At 48.0% G+C, this 18,538-nt stretch overlaps 1 protein-coding gene across 7 annotated transcripts in view; it reads left to right on the top strand.

Moving 5' to 3' along the window:
- The window catches only part of LOC126536175 (uncharacterized), a 181,389-nt gene that overhangs the window by 71,742 nt on the left and 91,109 nt on the right, over positions 1–18,538 (top strand). For all 7 annotated transcript variants that reach the window (XM_072287426.1, XM_072287427.1, XM_072287428.1 and 4 more), the window contains 2 exons: positions 5,571–5,631; positions 16,974–17,181. In XM_072287426.1, coding sequence (XP_072143527.1) covers positions 5,571–5,631; positions 16,974–17,181 — 269 coding nt within the window. The remainder of the gene's footprint in view (positions 1–5,570; positions 5,632–16,973; positions 17,182–18,538) is intronic.

Raw genomic sequence — 18,538 nt, forward strand, 5'->3', positions numbered from 1 at the left:
TCTGGGACCCTTGAAGTTGTGAGACATTTTGTATAAAGGGCCGCAAGCTTTTCAAGCAGGGTGTCTCCTCCATCTTTGGTTAAACTGACTGTTATTCCATCTTCTCCTGCTGCCTGTCCTCGTTTCATTGCAAGTTACTTCAATAACTATAACTTCATTGCAAGTTATAGAAAAAACCTCTGTAACCTGTTCATTACTACATTCAATGAAGGTATCTTGGCTGCTCTGGGTATTGTACAGGTCAGCATAGAATTCTTCTGCTGGTTTTATTCTATCTTTGAAATTACTGATGATATTACCCTGCTTATCTTTCAGTGTATACATCTTGGCTTGTCCTACGAGTTTTCTTCTCACTGATTTAATGCTGCATCCATTTATTACTGCTTGCTCAGTCTTTCTTACATTATAATTTGGAATATCCTTCATTTTCTCCTTGTTGATCAGTTTTGACAATTCTGCGAATTCTGTCTGGTCTCTTGAGTTGGACTGTTTCGTTCTTTGTCGTTTCTTTATTAAGTCCTTCATTGCTTGGGAGAGCTTACCTACTGGTTGCCTTGGTGCATTGCCTCCCACTTCAGTTGCTGCTTCTGAAGCCCGCCTAGTTACAGTTTCATTCATTACCTTTATGTCATCTACATCTCGCTGTTCTAAGGCTGCATATTTGATTGCAAGTACCAGCCTGAATTGGTCCCCTTTTATCCTTACTGCCTCTTGGTTGGCCTGTTTCTTCTTGACCAATTTTACTCTTTCTCTCTTCAAATTCAGGTGAATCTTAGACCTCACCCTTTGATCACTGCACTTGGCCCTACCTAACATTTCTACATCCTGCACTATGCTGGGATAGGCAGAAAGTATGAAATCGATTTCATTCTGTGTTTCACCATTAGGGCTTTTCCAGGTCCACTTTTTGTTGCTGTGCTTTCTGAAGAAGGTGTTCATTATTCGTAGGTTATTCCTTTCCATGAGTTCTACCAACATCTCTCCTCTACCATTTCTAGAACCGGCGCCGTAGTTGCCAATTGCTTGTTCACCAACCTGCTTTTTCCCCACTTTTACATTGAAGTCACCCATTACTACAGTATACTGAGTTTGCACTTTTCTCATTGCTAATTCAACGTCTTCATAAAACTAATCTACTTCATCATCATCATGACTGGAGGTTGGAGCGTAGCCTTGTGCCACCTTTATCTATACGTCTTATTAAGTTCGATTATGGCTACAGCTACCCTCTCATTAATTCTGTAGAATTCGGCAATGTTGCCCACTATGTCCTTATGGATTAGGAATCCTACTCCGAACTGCTTCTTATCTGGTAGTCTTCTATAGCAGAGGATGTGGCCGTTAGTCGGCACTGTATAAGCCTCCCCAGTTCTTCTAACCTCACTAAGGCCAATGATATCCCAAACAATGCCCGATAGTTCCTCAAAGAGTCCTGTTAAGCTAGCCTCACTCGAAAGAGTTTGGGTGTTAAAGGTTGCAAGGGTCAGTTTCCATTGGCGGCCTGTCAACTAGCTTCCTTTAATTCGAACTTTTAATTCACTTTTAATTCGAGCAAATTTTCGGGTCCCTTCGAGTTCGAATTATCAAGTTTTGACTGATTTCACATACTAACAAGCCCAAACTCACTCTTTCAAGCCACATGAATGTAATGTGCTGCTACCTTGGCATTGTAATGCGGCGTGACAATTTAAGTTCAACATTTAAGATTACTATGTTGCCTCAACTCAGGGGCTCTAGCTCAGTGAGTGATGCTTGGTATTATGTTGTTCAGTGTTGGCATTACAGGGTGTCCACCAACCAGGAAAACCAGGAATTCTCAGGGATTTTGAATAGTCTGGAAATATTCAGGGAAAACTCAGGGAATTTTGCTTCCATTAGGGAAAATTAGCTGTCATTTTATTGAAAGCGGACTAAAGTCGTTCTAAGGCTGGCTCAAGTAAAAGAGAGGAATCGTAACAAGTTGTCTTTGATACCGTGTCATTGATTGGAGGAGTTGCCAGTGTACAGTCAACGACCAATTTTCGGATGCCCGCTTTTTGGGACGTGCCCGATAATGCAGACGGTTTCGCAGCGCCACGTACCCCATCGACTCAATGTATAAGAAGTCTTAAATTTCGGACGCAAGAACCCTTCGTCGTTCAATTTTCTGTACTTTTTGCCGTGACCACAGGTTCGAAATGGCAATAATCAAAGCCAACAGCACCGGTTTGATTATCTCGCCGCCTCAGAGCGGCGCTCTCGCACGCAGATCTGCTGGCAGCTGCCACCACCACCACGGCAGCATGAAGCCTACTTTCGATGTTCGCTATTAAGGTACTTGCCGTTCGGTGCCATGTTTTTGATTGAAAGAATTCACCGCTGTCAGCAATGGCACCAACTCCGCCTCTGTAATCCTCGCTATTGGCTTCGAAACTTAGAAAGCACGGCGTGTTGCATAATGCCAGTTCCCAAAAGGCAGCTTTGCCTCAGTACAGAAATGTTATGCACTGAAGCATATGTGAAGTATTGCGGTGAATCTTAACAAGCGTGGGAAGGGGCAATTGTCATAGGACGTAGTACAGATTCTCTAATTATACACGCATGCACCTGCCATCTCCTATCACAGTACGAGCACCGACATGCATAATAAGTGTACTGGCAGGCATTCAGAGCTTTTTCGGACGTGCCTGCAGTGATTTGAGTCCTTAAAGGGCCCATCACTAGGTCCCATAGCAAATTTCGGTTATATGATGTAAGTTGTTACGTGTCCCCTAGTGAGCATTCTGCCACAAAAATTTTTCAAATCGGTTTATTAATAGCCTGAGATAGGAATATTTCAGTGCTGTGAACCCATGATTTCAGCAGGCGGGCTCCACTGCCAAGCAAGACGCTACTCCACTCGCCCCTTCTAGCCTTCGCAAGCGAGATTCCTGTCCTGTGTTCTCCCATAACAGACCTCGAGAATTGCGTGACGCATACGTCACATTTCACTTCGCCTTCATTTTTTTTTCTCCTTGCTTTATTTTTTCCTTCGCTACGCATTTCTGCTGACTGAACCCCACGCGAGCTATTGTCTCTTTCATGCAGTGCACGATTTTGCGTGCTTTGCACAAGGAAGTGTGATTAGCACTATAATTCAGTGCTACACGAATACTGAGGGAGAACAAGCAGATCGCAGAGCGTGATCACATGCCGGAACGCGGTAGAAAATGGCATAGTTTTGGTACCTGCGCACGTGACCGCACGACCGTGGGAACAAGCAGACGAAGCGGAAGTACATCTCTCTTGCATCGGTGCAAAGTAAAAATATGCGCAGACATTCCGTATTTGTGTTTTATTATTTCTCTAAACTTTAATTCGTCAATTCAAGCAAAAGATCGCACAGATAACAGATGTTGTCTTGAATAATTCTCGAAGTCACGTGTTACCACGAGCGATGCCACACTGTGGACACGATTATGTAGGCGCAGGAGCCTGACTACATCACTGTCCCTCTCCAGGTGGATTCACCACGAGTGAAGAGGGAAATGGTGTTCGGATTGAAATTTCAGGCCTTTTTGAGGCGCGTAGCAATGTAATTCTTTGCAAACATGATCGTTGGCGCGCATTGTATGCTCTGCGCTTGTCAGCTCAAAATGACGAGACCTGGCGAGGGGCCCTTTAAGGGCAGTAAAAGACATGCATTCATTTTTTCGGACTGCCCGATTTTTCGGAAGCTTTAGCGGCCCCTAGGGAGTCCAAAAAATCGGACGTTGACATACAACTGATCAAGAAGATGCTTCAAATGGTCCGTGGGGCAAATGCACGGCACAAAGAGGACGAGAAGAGAAATTACCGTCGCATTGAGGAATGATCAGGAAATTAACTGTGCTGCCTCTTCTTTGAAGGAGCTTGAACTTAAAAAGGAAAGTGTTGGCTGATGCCGAGGTGCAGGTGACCCCCATCTAAACTAAAATAAACTCTTTAAAGCAGTGAAACACAACACTGAGGCGTTGTGCATGGGCTGAGAGTTCGAACAGTTGAGGTTGATTTTCAGCTGCTGAGAGAATCTCACTTGTGACAAAGTTCGGGCCCAATACTAACGAGCTTGCTATCAGTTGATGGAAATAGCTCATTTTTGAAAATATTTGCTTCCGTATGCATCTCTTTTTATTCGTATTTGAATATGTTTGACTCGATTTGCAATGGGCGTCACCATTTCTTTTTTGAACATATTTTATTAACCGTGCATTTTACTACCCCTCCCTTCAGTTTTCTATATTGAATAAAATAAACATTACTCCTTGCTATTCAAACTGTATTAAGCCATTTTTATTTTTTCACATGCCTACATAGAGAGTGACAGCAACGGGCGACATGGTGTCAGCCCGTCTTGACATGAAACAAAGTTCTGTGTCACTCATAGAATTTTGAAAAGGCACTCAGGGAAAACCTGGAAAGCTCAGGAAATTTGAAAACGTCAACTTGCTAGACACCTTGCATTAGTGCATCATCACCCCTTCTTCATGTATTGTAGTGGAGCATGTCGTCTTTGCAAGCACAACCATGTGCTGATGGGGTGACCATTACCACAGCAATCATCACCATAATGCAGGCATAGAGCCAGCATGTGCGTCTACTGTTCTTGTGCTTTTGATGCACAGTTTAGTAGCAAAAAGGAAAGAAAGAAAGAAAAAACAGGTTCTGTCAGCACCTTGCAAGGTGCTAGCATTCTCTTGCAGACTGCGCAAATATGCGTAGGGATGAGGAAGACATGACCCACTGGTGCTGGTGCTAGTGGCAAGATTGAAAAACAAAGACGCAGACCACAGGGCTGGCACTGGCCAAAGCACGCGCTTGTTTTGGTTTGGACAGCCTTGTGCTTACCGTTGAATGATTTGCCTTAGTGTAAGTTGCAACACAACAAGTGACCAGGTCAACAAGGTGGCCATCACTCTTTATTACTGTTGCTAAAGAGCCCCACACTTTTCATCTTCAAGGGGGAAGTGTAACCTAGCGGAGGATGAAGAAGTGAGGAAGGTGCTTCTAAAGACTAAGAAGCATGGGGCTTTTTACCTACATTATTAATGAGTGATGGCTGCCTTGTTGGCCTGGTCACTTGTTCTGTTACATAAGTAAAGTGTTTAGCAATAGCAAGATGTGGACTACACACTCACTCGGTCCTTGATGCATTAAGTGAATCCAAAGCAGTCTTTCAGATTGCTCATTTAAAGTCAAATACTAGAGTCTGGGAACAGTAATTTGTTAGTCTGGTCTGATTTAGTATTTCACATCAATCTCCCCTTAAAAGGAATTTGGTCTGTTTCTCGAGGTGGCAAAAAGTGATATTGCAGCTGTGCATCTATAAAGCTTATTCGAATTTGGTTAATGTGAGTTGGGGCTTCATGAGCTCACCTGCTGCTTTGTGGAAGTGAAAAATTGTTTCTTCCCAAGACTAGCACTGTGCTACAAAGGAAAGTCGTGTGGGTTTCTTGGGAAAAAAAGTTTCAATACTGTAGCTTCGTGTCACTTTCACATACGTTTTCCTTTCATGAATTTGGCACCGCCTTTCCACGGGGTGTACTATTTTCTTGTCTGCTGCTTGTTTCCAGGAGAAGCTGCCGACCCCTCCGTCCCACTGTGCATGGTGTGCAACTACTCAGCCAGTTCAGCGTGAGCCACACACATTTTCTTGCATATTTCTTTGCAGCTTACTTGGCATGGTACAGTGCTCACAATTTTCTTCCACAAAGTGCTGATTCGAGCCATTTGGTGTATATATACTGCGATTATGAAGAAAAAGTATTTTTCATGGACACACACGAGTGCTAACTGGGTTTTTGTTTAAAAAACTGTAAAACACAGTTTGGTGCCTACCTCTGGTTTTTTTATCATGTAAATTTCGTCACTTTCATTGCCAGCTCCATTGATGGGCACTTGTCTTTAGCAAAAGAAAGTCAGCTATTGTGACCACACAGTGACTATACCTGCCTCGGGTGTTTTCTTTGTCCTCACTGCAAAACAGTAATGCGCACAAAAAATGTGCTTGCCGACACCTGTTTTAACGCCAAACAGTACTGACAGATGTGCTTAAGCCCTGGTGTTTCCACCGCCCTGCAGCTGGTGATGCATGGGTGATAGAGGTGACACCAAAGAGACCAACGACAATCACATGTGTACTAGCGATAGTGCAGTTCTGCGTGCGTTCTGCCAAAAGCAAACAATTTCATCAGTACAGTAAAACCTCATTATAACGAAGTTGAAGGGGGGGGGGTCATAATTACTTTTATTATAACCATTAGTTTGTTATGGCCACTATCCATTTCTATGCACAATTAGCAAGCAAGAGAGGATGTACTCATCACCAAATCTCATAGCAACCCACCACGCGAAAAAGAAAACGGCCACTGCACAGAAAAAAACAAGCAAAAAAAAAAAAGACAGCAAGGAATTGCTACCTTATTCACGCCAAACGGCTCATCACTGATTGATTAACAGCATGCCAGGTGGCGGCTCACTTCACAGAAAAAAATCCTTGATAGATTTTTCTGCCTCTTCTTCAGGTGAATGATGGCTTCTTCAGCTGCAGCCACTATTTCGAGTCTATCTTCGCCGTCATCGTGAGCGCCAAAGTAGCGCAGCAGGTCTGCCACATCCAGTGCTTGTGCAGGTGTCACTACGTCGGGTTCGTCAATATTAGGCTCCAGGCTGTCATCGACACATTCTTCACTGTCATCATTAGGCACCCCCGTTACTGCGTGCACAATTTCCGCCTCCGTTAGCTCTTCCGTTGTCACCACATCAGCATCGGCGCTGACGTATGTGTAGAAGGTGTCGCAGTCGGGCAAAACGCCAGGGTCAAGGAGAGGATCCCACAACGTTAGGGCTTGGTCGCCCGCGGCACCCTCATTGGCGGCAGGACCGAGATCTTCGCTGTAACCGCCGCTGCTGATGCTAAAGGAGGCATGCCAGAAGCAATTGGTGATCATGCTTGCCTGCACAGCCATCTAGGCATCACAATTGCCATGTACAAGTCGATCGTGGACTCGCGCTTTGTTACGTTCTACCGGCCAAAGGCCGGCAGCTACGCAATGAAATCCAGGCCGATTCGCAGAGCAAAAAGACGACGCTTTATTTCCAGCTTGGAAATATATATAGAAGAGAAAAGAGAGAAAGAAGGAAAGAGGGACCATCGACGCATGCGCGGAGAGGCACACGCGGCTCCGAATAGGTTATCTGCAGCATTCCTTTTCCCTAGTAGCCGTAGCGCTCCACTGGCTTTCTGGTTCTTGTGGAACGACGAAGGTCAGGAACAGGCCATTCGGGAGGGTCTTGAGCCTCGTTTTTCAGTGCCCCTAAGGTCGTCGGAGGCGATTCCTCGGGACTTGATATTTCTATGCTTCCGTCTGTGTCTGATGAACGTTTCCGGATCTGGTCGACATGGCATCGATCGACACCGTCCTCGGTAGCCATAGTGACACCACTCGTTGATTTTACTTTGCCTTGTGTCCACTTTTCTCCTATGCCGTAGTTGCGCACATAGACGGCATCTCCAGGGGCGAAGTACCAACTGGCAGAATCAGCCGCTGGATTCTTGGGCTTTTCGTGGCTCCTGGGAGGAAGACACATATCAAGTCTTGTACGCAAACGATACCCAAGAAGAAGTTCAGACGGTGAAAACCCTGAAGCCTGTTGCGAATTTCGGTAGTTACAAAGAATTCTAGCCAAAGCAGTTTCCAACTCCACACCAGGCATTCTCTTCAAGCCCTCCTTGATAGTTCTGACGGCCCGTTCGGCGAGACCATTGCTTTGAGGGTGAAAGGCGGGGTGCGAATATGCTCGATTCCATTTTTATGCACAAATACAGCAAACTCTGAACCGGTAAAGGGCGTACCGTTATCCGTAACTATGGTGCGGGGCAATCCAAACCTGCTAAATAAAGTTCGCATGCAATCGGCAGTTGTATTAGCGGTTGCTCGAGATACTGGAATGGCTTCTATCCAATGGCTGTGTGCGTCGACGATTACCAACAACATCTTGTTTGCAATGGGCCCTGCGTAGTCGGCATGCAGCCGTGACCACCTCTCTTGCGAAACCGGCCAGCTAACGGGGTTCCGTGCAGGTGGCATGGGCAGAGCCTGCACGCAGCTTCGACAGTCTGAGACCATTCTACAAATGTCTCGATCTAGACCTGGCCACTAAAATCTAGCCCTTGCCCTTGTCTTCATGGTAGACGTCCCCTGATGAGACTCGTGCAGCATCTTCAACAGTTTCTCACGCGCCTCACTTGGTATCACCACACGATGGCCCCAGTATAACAGCCCCCTCTCTACAGACAACTCGTGTCGTCTTTTCCAGAATCCCGCCATTTCTCTGCTGTCATCTTCTACGACGGAGGGCCACCCTTCAGTCACGTACCTGCATATCGTTTGCAAAAAACCGTCAGCTGCTGCGAGTGCTTGAATCTCTTGGTGGGAAACCGCTGACTGGTTCCATTCGTCTATGCTAAGCACCATTTCCGACAGATCTTCGGTTTCCGCTAGCGGCTCCTGCAGCGATTGAGGCAAACGGCTTAGAGCGTCAGAAATTAGCATCTGTTTGCCAGGTTTACAGATCAGCTTGTACTGGTATGCCCCGAGCAAAAGCGCCCAGCGCCCAATTCGGGCGGCAGCCATGACAGAAGTTTGACGATCCTGTCTGAGAAGGCCCAACAAGGGGTGGTGGTCCGTTACAAGCGTGAACTCCCGTCCCAACAGGTAATCGCGGAACCGTGTCACACCAAATACCAGGGCTAAAGCCTCGCGCTCAATTTGGGAGTATTTTCTCTCTGCTGAGGTGAGCGTTCGTGATCGGAAACCAATTGGCCTGTCTTCACCATTTATTCGATGGAAAAGGGCAGCACCGACACCGTAAGGTGACACGTCGCATTCCAACATCAACTCCAGCTGCGGATTAAAGTACGTTAGCACTGGGGCTGATCACAAAGCATCCTTGGCCTTCTGAAATGCCGCGTCTTCTTTTTCGTGCCAAACCCATTTTGCACCTTTTTCGAGAAGGCTGTACAAGGGTGAAAGTATAGTGGAAAGATTTGGCAAAAACTTAATGTAAAATGTAACCATTCCCACAAAGGATCGCAACTCAGCAACATTTCACGGTGACGGGGCTAGCCTGATTGCATCCACGTGCTTCTCGAGTGGGTGTAGCCCTTCAGCATCGATACGATGGCCAAGATATGTCACTGATTGTTCACCAAACTTGCACTTGTCGGAACGAAGCTTGATACCGTTCTCGCGGAAACGCTGTAGCGCAGCTTGCAGGTTTACGTTTTCAGCATTGCTGCTCTCGGCTATCGGGACGTCGTCTAGATAAGCCTGGGTCCCTTTTAGCCCTTGCAGCACAGATTGAGTTTTCCGTTGGAATATCGCTGGAGCTGATGTGATGCCAAATGGTAACCTGTTGTAGCAAAAGAGCCCCTTTTGTGTGTTTATCACTGCTAATTTCCGCGAGTCTTCATCTAGCTCGACCTGATTGTAAGCATCGCGAAGGTCTAAAATACTGAATTTTTTTCCTCCACACAGGTTTGCAAAAATATAGTCTATGACAGGCAAGGGGTACTGCTCAACATCGCACACAGGCTTTAGTGTAACCTTGAAGTCCCCGCAAATGGCACTGTTCCGTCCTTCTTCAAAACTGGCACGATGGGCGTTGCCCATTCGGAATGAGCGACTGGAGATATTATACCACCTGAGACTAATCTGTCAAGCTCCTTAGACACTTTATCACGAAGTGCAAAAGGAATTTTCCTTGCCTTGAAGAACTTGGGGTTTGCTCCGGCCTTGATCTGCAGTCGGGCCTTTCACAAGACCAGCGCCTTCAGTGAAAAGGTCGGAGTGTTGCTGGAGCAGCGTCGGCACGTCCTCCAAGGCTTGTTTTGGCACAGGAGCTGTCGAATACACGCTCAGCACCTGAATGCGTTCGTCTGTTAATTTTTTCAGCAGGTCCCGACCGCATAGACTGGGGCCATTGCAGTCTAAAACTGTCAGACTGCACTGCACTGTTGTACCTTCATAAGAAACTGGCATTGTCAGTGCACCCAGAAGCGGCAACTTTCCAACATAGCATGAAAGCTGTACTTCCGCCTTTTGTAGCTGCGGCCATCGGTGAGAGTGCAATTTGTAAATGCTCTTGGGAATGACACAAACAGGGGAGCCAGTATCGATGTCCATCATTATTTCGATGCCATTCCACGCAAACGATTTCCTGATGGGCAGTATGAGAGAGCGCGTGGTGGTCAAGGACCAGATTTGTGACGTGCTGCTATCACTCTCTTCGGTTTCCGTCGCCTGAGCAGTTACTGCTAGCATTTTGCTTGTTTCATTTGCCGCACACATTCTCGCTAAATGCCCTGGCCGTGCACACTTGTAACATTTGCGCTTGATTAGTCGACAAGCATTGGCCTTGTGACCACGCTTACCGCAACATTTGCATTGTTGCATGCCTTGCGACTTTGCGCGCGATTCGTATTGACCAGAGAGCTTTAGCAATCTTGCTTGTTCTTGGTCCGTAACAATACCTTGCGAATCGCGTTCAGCGCTCTCTGCGGCAAGGGCAAGAGCCTCGGCTTCTTCAAGATTCAGATCTTTCTTCGCTAGCAGCTGCTTCTGCAGATTCTTGGATCTGACGCCGCACGCAATACAGTCCCTTATTATTCTGTCCAGCATAGTTCCAAAATTGCAGTTGTGTGCCATGTGCCGTATTGCCACTATGAATGCATGTACAGATTCCCCTTCTTGCTGGCAGCGATGGAAGAACTTGAAACTTTCAGAAATTTCATTCGGTACAGGGTTGTAGTATCTGTTTAACGTCTGCACAACTTCTTTGTAGGTCAGGGCATTAGGCTTTCGCGGGGCTACCTTTCCGTTCAAAATTTCTATTGTCCTTGTTCCAAGCGCAGCTACCAGCAGGGCCCTTTGCTTAGCATCGTCCTTCACATCATTCGCTTTGAAATAGGCTTCAACCTTGACTAGGTACGCCTGCTGTGGTATCCTGTGTTAACTTCTAGTTTCGGTTTTGGGTCTTTACATCAGGGCGCCACTCAGCGCCAAACGCTGTAAGTTGCCTTCCTGCTTCCCCTCGGAGAAATAAAAGAGCATTTCTTCGTCTGGTCCCCGACTGAAGCAGTTCGGCTCTTTCTTGCGGCGCTGCGCGCCCCGGCCGTTTAGGCCTCATGCCGTAACCCTTTCGTCCGGCCGCCCCGTCGAAGCCACAACAAACTGGCGACGAGGTAAACCATTACTCTGCTTCCTACGTGCCCTTGCCGTATTGCTTCTGCGCCTCCTCCTGCTACCGGCATGCAAGACGCCGCAACTATGTCTCCTCTGTCAGCCGCAACTCCTCTACCTTTGTTTTCGGTGCCCGGCATGGCGTTCGTACCCCACATGCCGCCTTTCCTGGTGCTACCCGGTACTCCTGCGGTACCGTGGCTCACATGGAAACGGTACTTTTGCACGTTTCTCGAGGCAACCGGAGGCGAGGCACTACAAGACGAGAGGAAGAAAGCCATTTTACTGAGCAACTTAGGCTTCGAGGGGCAGCATCTCTACTACGACCTCGCGTCGCAAACGAACCAGACGCGTACTACGTTCGAAGGCATTCTCCGCATCTTCGACCAGCACTACGAAGAATGCACCAATCCCCTGGTGCACCGCATTATCTTCCGAGACAGAAAGCAACTACCTGGGGAAACCTTCCAGGTCTTCGTCACCGCGCTACAAAGGCTAGCGCCTGCTTGTGCGTTCGGCACTTGGCATGACGAGTCCCTTCGCGACCAAATCCTCCAAGGCGTCGCATCAAAAAGAGTACGAGAATGGCTACTATACGAAGGAGCGTCCCTCACGCTCAAGAAGGCCCAGGAAATCGGACGAACTGTACAACAAGTTCACAAGGAACTTGTTCACAAGTTCACAAGTCTTCAGCAGCTCGTCTATTCAGCGCGTCTCGACGCAACGCCAAGATGGCGTCGCCAGCCATCTCCTGGCGGTCCCCGCCCCCCTTCTCCCTCGACCCGGCGGCTTCAAGATGGCGCTCGGCGGCATGGCGGAAAGTCGCGACCTGGGGAGGCCGGCCAACATGGCGCGCGGCCCGCACTCCGCGAAGCCAGTCGAGACATCGTGGGCCATTGCTACCGATGTGGTTCACCGCACCACATCGCCTCTGATCCAGGCTGTCCAGCAAAGCACGTTTCCTGCTGTGCGTGCGGAAAAGTAGGACATTTCGCTTCGGTTTGCCGTTCGAGGAACCGAAATCATTGACAGTCACCTGCTCGTACGCAGCTTGATTTCGCTACATGCCAACAAGTGTCAGGAGTTCCAGCTGACCGAAGCGTTCAGTTTCCGTCTCTTCCGCATAACGCTCCCTTGGAGTTCACCCAGCCGTACTCGGGACTTGTAAAGGACTTCATCCACGACGTTCATCTTCGAGCTTCAATGCAACCAGTCTCGGCGAAACTGCGTCCTCAACCTCGGGTTCTCCGTGAGTAAGTCTGCGCTGCAAACGGTATTTCGCCCCTGAAAAACAAAGTTCAGTCAGTTGTTGAGGCACCGCAGCCAACTGACAAGAAGTCGCTGCATTCATTTCTCAGTGCCACGCGATACTACGCTAAACTGATCCCCCAGTACGCTGAATTGGTAGAGCCGCTTAGGAAACTGCTAAAGCAAGGACAACCCTTTGTCTGGGATCAGGATACCGAGTATAGCTTCCAGACTATTAAGGAGATGATTGCATGCGAATTCGGCTCTTACGCCAAAAGTGTTAAGACGTACGTGGACCGTCGTCGTGCATCAAAATGCCCTCAATTTCGTCCAGGAGATCTTGTCCGAGTACGTAACTCGAGAAAGTCCGATCCTAAATACTCGGGACCATTTAAGATCTCGTAGGGTAGGTCGCAATACTTTCATGCTTGAAAATGGCAAACGATGGAATGCATCCAAACTTGTGAAATGCCCTGCAGTACAGGATTTTCTTGGAAAATTCACTGAAAAGAGTCACTCCAGTGACTACCCGTCCCTTGACGATTGTCTCCCACCTTTTCTTCCAGTTACTACTGGTATAGAGGATACATTACGCTTCTTGTAGCGTAATCGTGCAGTACGCACATCATTACTACGATGCTGACCGCCATACTAATTGGTCTTTCATGCCAAAAAGTTTTTAACATTAAAGTCGTTACCATTCTTACGGGGGGACTATGGAGTGTAAAGTGCTTTTACGCACAATGCCAAATCCACGACAGCCACAGAGACTGTCTCGAGTCAGGCTCAGGGCGAATGAGCCACTCACGAGTGCTGTCCCAGGGGGCACACAGATGTTTGTTACTGTATACTTCTGTACTTTGTGAATTTTCTATGTGTTATCTGTGTGTGCAAGGCTGCATCTCATCGTCCTCCCAAGACGGGTACTGGAACTGCAGAACTGGAGTGCAATAACTCATATTCAGTGTTCATGTGCGTTTTTTTAATGGGGAAGCCACAGATATCAATTTCTATTGCGTAAAGATGTCATCACTATCATGTATGTTACAGTGCTAACATGTGTTCTTTGACTCGTGACTTACTTTCGTTGCGAGGAGAGTGAGTAGAGCATTTTTTCTTTCAAGGGAGAGGTGACGTGGTATCCTGTGTTAACTTCTAGTTTCGGTTTTGGGTCTTTACATCAGGGCGCCACTCAGCGCCAAACGCTGTAAGTTGCCTTCCTGCTTCCCCTCGGAGAAATAAAAGAGCATTTCTTCGTCTGGTCCCCGACTGAAGCAGTTCGGCTCTTTCTTGCGGCGCTGCGCGCCCCGGCCGTTTAGGCCTCATGCCGTAACCCTTTCGTTCGGCCGCCCCGTCGAAGTCACAACACCTGCCACTTATCTTTTTCGTCTTCAAATTCCGGTAGCCTGTGTGCCATGGTCGGTGGTGGGCTCCTTCTGCTTGGCTTCCTTGCTGCAGCAGAATCCTCATCGCCACTGTTACGTTCTACCGGCCAAAGGCCGGCAGCTACGCGATGAAATCCAGGCCGATTCGCAGAGCAAAAAGACGACGCTTTATTTCCAGCTCGGAAATATATATAGAAGAGAAAAGAGAGAAAGAAGGAAAGAGGGACCATCGACGCATGCGCGGAGAGGCGCACGTGGCACCGAATAGGTTGCAGCACGCTTCATGCTCATATTGAGCAGAATCCGGTTGATTACATGCTTGCAGTAGCCCGAGTTAAAGTTCATGATCACTCCTTGGTCAAGGGGTTACACAACTTCAGTGCAATTTTGCGGCAAGAAGCACAACTCGATGTTTTTGAGCACAGCGGCAGTGTGGTGGGCCGTGCAGTCGTCCAGTACGAGGCATATCTTCCGGTTCAGCTTGCCCAGCCGCCCGTCCCACTCCCGCAGCTATTGCGTGAAAATTTATCTCGTCATACAAGCCTTACGGTTGGACACATAACTCACTTAGAGCTTTTGTTGGCCTTTGAAGCATCGTGGTGACGCACTTTTGCTGACCACTAGGGCCGGCACCTTTTCTGACCCATCCATGTTGGCACAAAGCAACATGCTTACGTGGACCTTTCTCTGCTTACTGCCCTGGCAGTGGTCATCTTTGAGGGCCAAGGCTTTTTGAGGCAGCATCTGATAGAACAGCGCTGTCTCATCTGCTTTGAACAAATCCTTGGCACTGTATTTTTCTAGCAGCTGTCCAACGTTTGTCTCCATCCACGCCGCTGCAGCTTCGTGGTTGACAGACTGCGCTTCTCCGCTGACAGCCCTGCCGACGATGTTGTGGCACTCCTTGAAACGCTGCAGCCAGCTGACACTTGCCGCAAAATTGTTGTGTTCCATGATGCACGCGAAGTCCCTCGCTTTGCAGTGCAACAGTGCCCCACTCACAAGAGTGCCGCTTGCTTTTGCATCCAAAAACCACTTGAAGACCGCCTTCTCTACAGCTTCGAAAGCGGGGTCTCGCAGCTTCTTTCTGTCGCCTTTTACGCCACAGGCGACAGCACTGGTTACAGCTTCTTTTCTGCTCAAAATCATCGAAAGCATGCTCAACGCTATGCCGAAATCTTCGGTCACTTTTCTTCTTCACACCGGACTCGACGACTTTTAGCACAGCCACCTTCTACTCGATTGATATCATTTTGCGCTCCCGTTTGCTGTCATCCATATCCTTTCTCGTGGCGGGAACTCGCACAAACAAACCGATACAAATACTGATATCGTTGATGCGCATGGAGGCAACGAAAAGCAACAACAAAACTGCAGTCGGCGCCGCCCCACGCACGCAGTGGAAGAGCGGGTGGGTCCACCAGTTCCACAGGAATGGGGAGGCCAGGAGATGCGCACAGGAGACGTGAACTTCGTGCTCTATAAAACATTGGCCTGACGGGTACCAAAATGGTCATTAAATGCTTGTTGTGGAAAAAAGAAATTGCCGATGATTATGTTACTTCCTAATGCGAAATTTGAGCGCAGCTATTCAGCTGTTTCAGCTTTTCTATATATTGAGGCAAATAATTCGAGCAAGACAAGTATGTACAGTTACAACTTCTTATTCTTCACTTCTTCAAGAAACACTCCACTCCCAGTTCTTGATTGTCATGAAGGTAGCTTTGTGGTTGGAGAAATAGATGGATATATGCTAGACTTGCTGCATCAATGCCTGGTTCGGCATAGTGCACCTCTGGATTCTGGCGGTGACGGCGCTGGGCCTCTGCTCGGGCAGCTCATTTAGCAGCCACGGCAGACGAGAGATTCCACCGGTTGCCTCGCTAATGGCTCAGAAAGAACTGGCTGTGAATAAACTACTTACCTATATAGGCAGACAGATTGTGTTATATAAACTGTCTGTGAGCCTCGGACAATCCGTCCGGTGCGGAACATTTTGCACCAGCTACCGCAAATGGAGCGTAGCTTGGCGCAGCTGCCTCGCTTATTGGGAGGTTGCGGGAGGCAGCGCGTAGGAACGTTGCGCGGCGAAGAGATGGCAGCAACTGACTGATGCTGCTGACGCTGCTAGCGAGTAAACTGAAGGTGGATTATATGGTGGCTTTGCGTTTCAGCTTGGGAAGTGTGCACCGTGATCCGCTAATACTGAGCCGGCGCTTTGGCAACCGGAAAACACCACCGTGTGCACTCATGCGGTTGCTGCTAAGGAGGAGAGGAGAGGGGGAAGGGGTACACGCATTGGCGAATGGCGGCTATGCATTTCGGCTTGGGCAGCAGCAGATCATCGAGATCTGCTGAAATCCCCTCGAAAGAGCTGCACTCTAAAAAAAGGTTTGCTATGCCCATTTTGAGGAACCTTTATTTGTTAAAATGAGGTTTTGAATACATGAGCATTTGTTGGAATTTCAAGGGGAATCACAATTGCTTCGTTATATCCCATTTCATTATAACGACGTTTTACTGTATATGCAAGAAACACAGCTGTTATTAATCTACTATGAAGCTACAGTTGAAAGTCATCACTGTCCTATGCTTATTCATCATTTTGATTGTACTGAATTGCAAACATGGTCTGCATGCAGATTTAGGAGTGTAAGTCAATGTATAAACAATTCAAAAAGGAAAGGTCATGAAAGCTTTCAAAGCAGTTCTACTGGTTAATTGTCAGTGCAAAATGAATGGCACGAAACATGCCGAACAAAGGTACTGCTTGATGTCTCTCAAGTCTCGTGTCTTTTGGTGCGTCTTCTTTGTTCTGTTTTGTTTATTTTATGTTTCTCAATGCACAATAAGGTGACCTGCCATGTGGTATCTGTGGCATTACACTGCTGAGCACAAGGTTGGGGGTTCAATCCTGGATGTGGCAGCCATCGGAGTGAAATGCAAGAGCACTTGTATGTACTTAGATTTAAATGCACATTAAAGAATCTTGGGTGGCGTGCCTCATAATGAGACTGTGGCACACAAGACTCCAGAATTTAACATTTTTTCGGTGAACGAGTGGTGTGCATGCCTCAAGTGGAAGGGGGTCCTGCCGCAGGGATGAGCTCCGCTACCATGTGCGCCTGCATGCGGTGCAAGGGGAGCTGTGCTGCAAGCTGTGCCAGCAGCAGTTCCGCACCTTGGTTGATTTCAAGGAGCACTGCGACAGCCATGCACCCAAGCCGATTCAGCAGGTTCAGGCCCAGCCTCGCCGGAACCCTGCCCTGCTCTCATGTGGTGCCTGTGGAAAGCTGTTTCGCTTGCTGGTGAGCTATGTCTGCCCCTGTGGGTCTCTATCAGGGCTGGGCAAGGATACTTGGCAGTTGTATCATGATGCAATACAATATAGTTGGGCAACAAGCATTTAAGATACAGATACAAGATGCTGCCGCAATTATTGTATCCGATACAATACTTCCCATTTGTATCTTAAGATACTTGGATACAATCGCGAATTTCCTACTATATATATATATAGTCGATCCCGGATATATCGAACCCGGCTATATCGAATTATTGCCTATGTCGAACAGTTGAAAAATCCCCTTGGGAATCCCATGCAAAAGTATAGCGCTATTGTTCGCATATATAGAACTCCAGTTCACCGGCATAACGATGTATCAAACTCCGTGCTGAGCTGCGCCCCAGCAAGTGCGTTTCTTCCACCATACCCCACCCCTGCAAGTGCGCGTCTCCCATCGCATCCCAACCCCGCAAGTGCGCTTCTCCTCACGAAGCTCTCGCGATGTTCCCGCAATCTCAAGCCCGCCGCCCCGCACTCTGAGGAAGGGGCGTGTCGGTAAAGGGCACGTGACGAGGAGCACTTGGAGTGCGATTGGGTGTGAAAGGGAAGCGGGAGGGAGAAACCACGCTGACTGCAGGCACCCGTTTCCCGTGTTTTGGTTGGCTGACACCGCTGGCGCAGCGAGACGAACGAGGTCAGTGCAGCTTGGGCTTGTGGTAGTGTGGAGACGCGGAGTGGTGCGTCTTTCGATTTGCTTTGTTCCTTTTATTCACGAGGCCAACACAAAGGTTTGAGACTCCTGTGGTGCAGTGCGTTTTTCTTTCCGCTTTTGGCACGTGTTCCGGAGCCATGGCCACGAGAAAATGCGAGAATATGGATTGTTTAGCAAAGGCAGACATCATTTGATGGGTGGAGGCTGGCGAGAAAAAGTCGTCAGTTGCTGCAGCGTTTGGAATTCCTTGCAACACCCTGAGTACGATGCTCAAGAACTAAGCCGATGTTAAGCTGAAGGCAGTGCAGTCCAGTCACCCTGGAGCGTGTCGTGTGCGCGTCCCAACCTTTGACAAGGTCGAGAAGGCATTGTACGCCTGGTTTTTGGAGACACGTGACAAGAACATACTTGTTGACGGCCCACTGCTCATGGAGAAGGCCAAATGGTTTGCTGTGGCCTTCAGAGAAGAAAGCTTCATTGGTGGCACTGGTTGACAGCAGCGATTTAAGAGTCGCTACAGCATCGTCGGAAAGACCCTTTCGGGCGAAAGCGAGGCTTATTGATATGCGTATTTTATATTTCGAATTATCGATATATTGAATTATTTCGCGATCCCCTTCGAGTTCGATATATCCGCGATCGACTGTATATAATGTAGCAGCAAATG

Source organism: Dermacentor andersoni, chromosome 3, assembly GCF_023375885.2.
Source record: "Dermacentor andersoni chromosome 3, qqDerAnde1_hic_scaffold, whole genome shotgun sequence".
Taxonomy (NCBI): Eukaryota; Metazoa; Arthropoda; class Arachnida; order Ixodida; family Ixodidae; genus Dermacentor; species Dermacentor andersoni.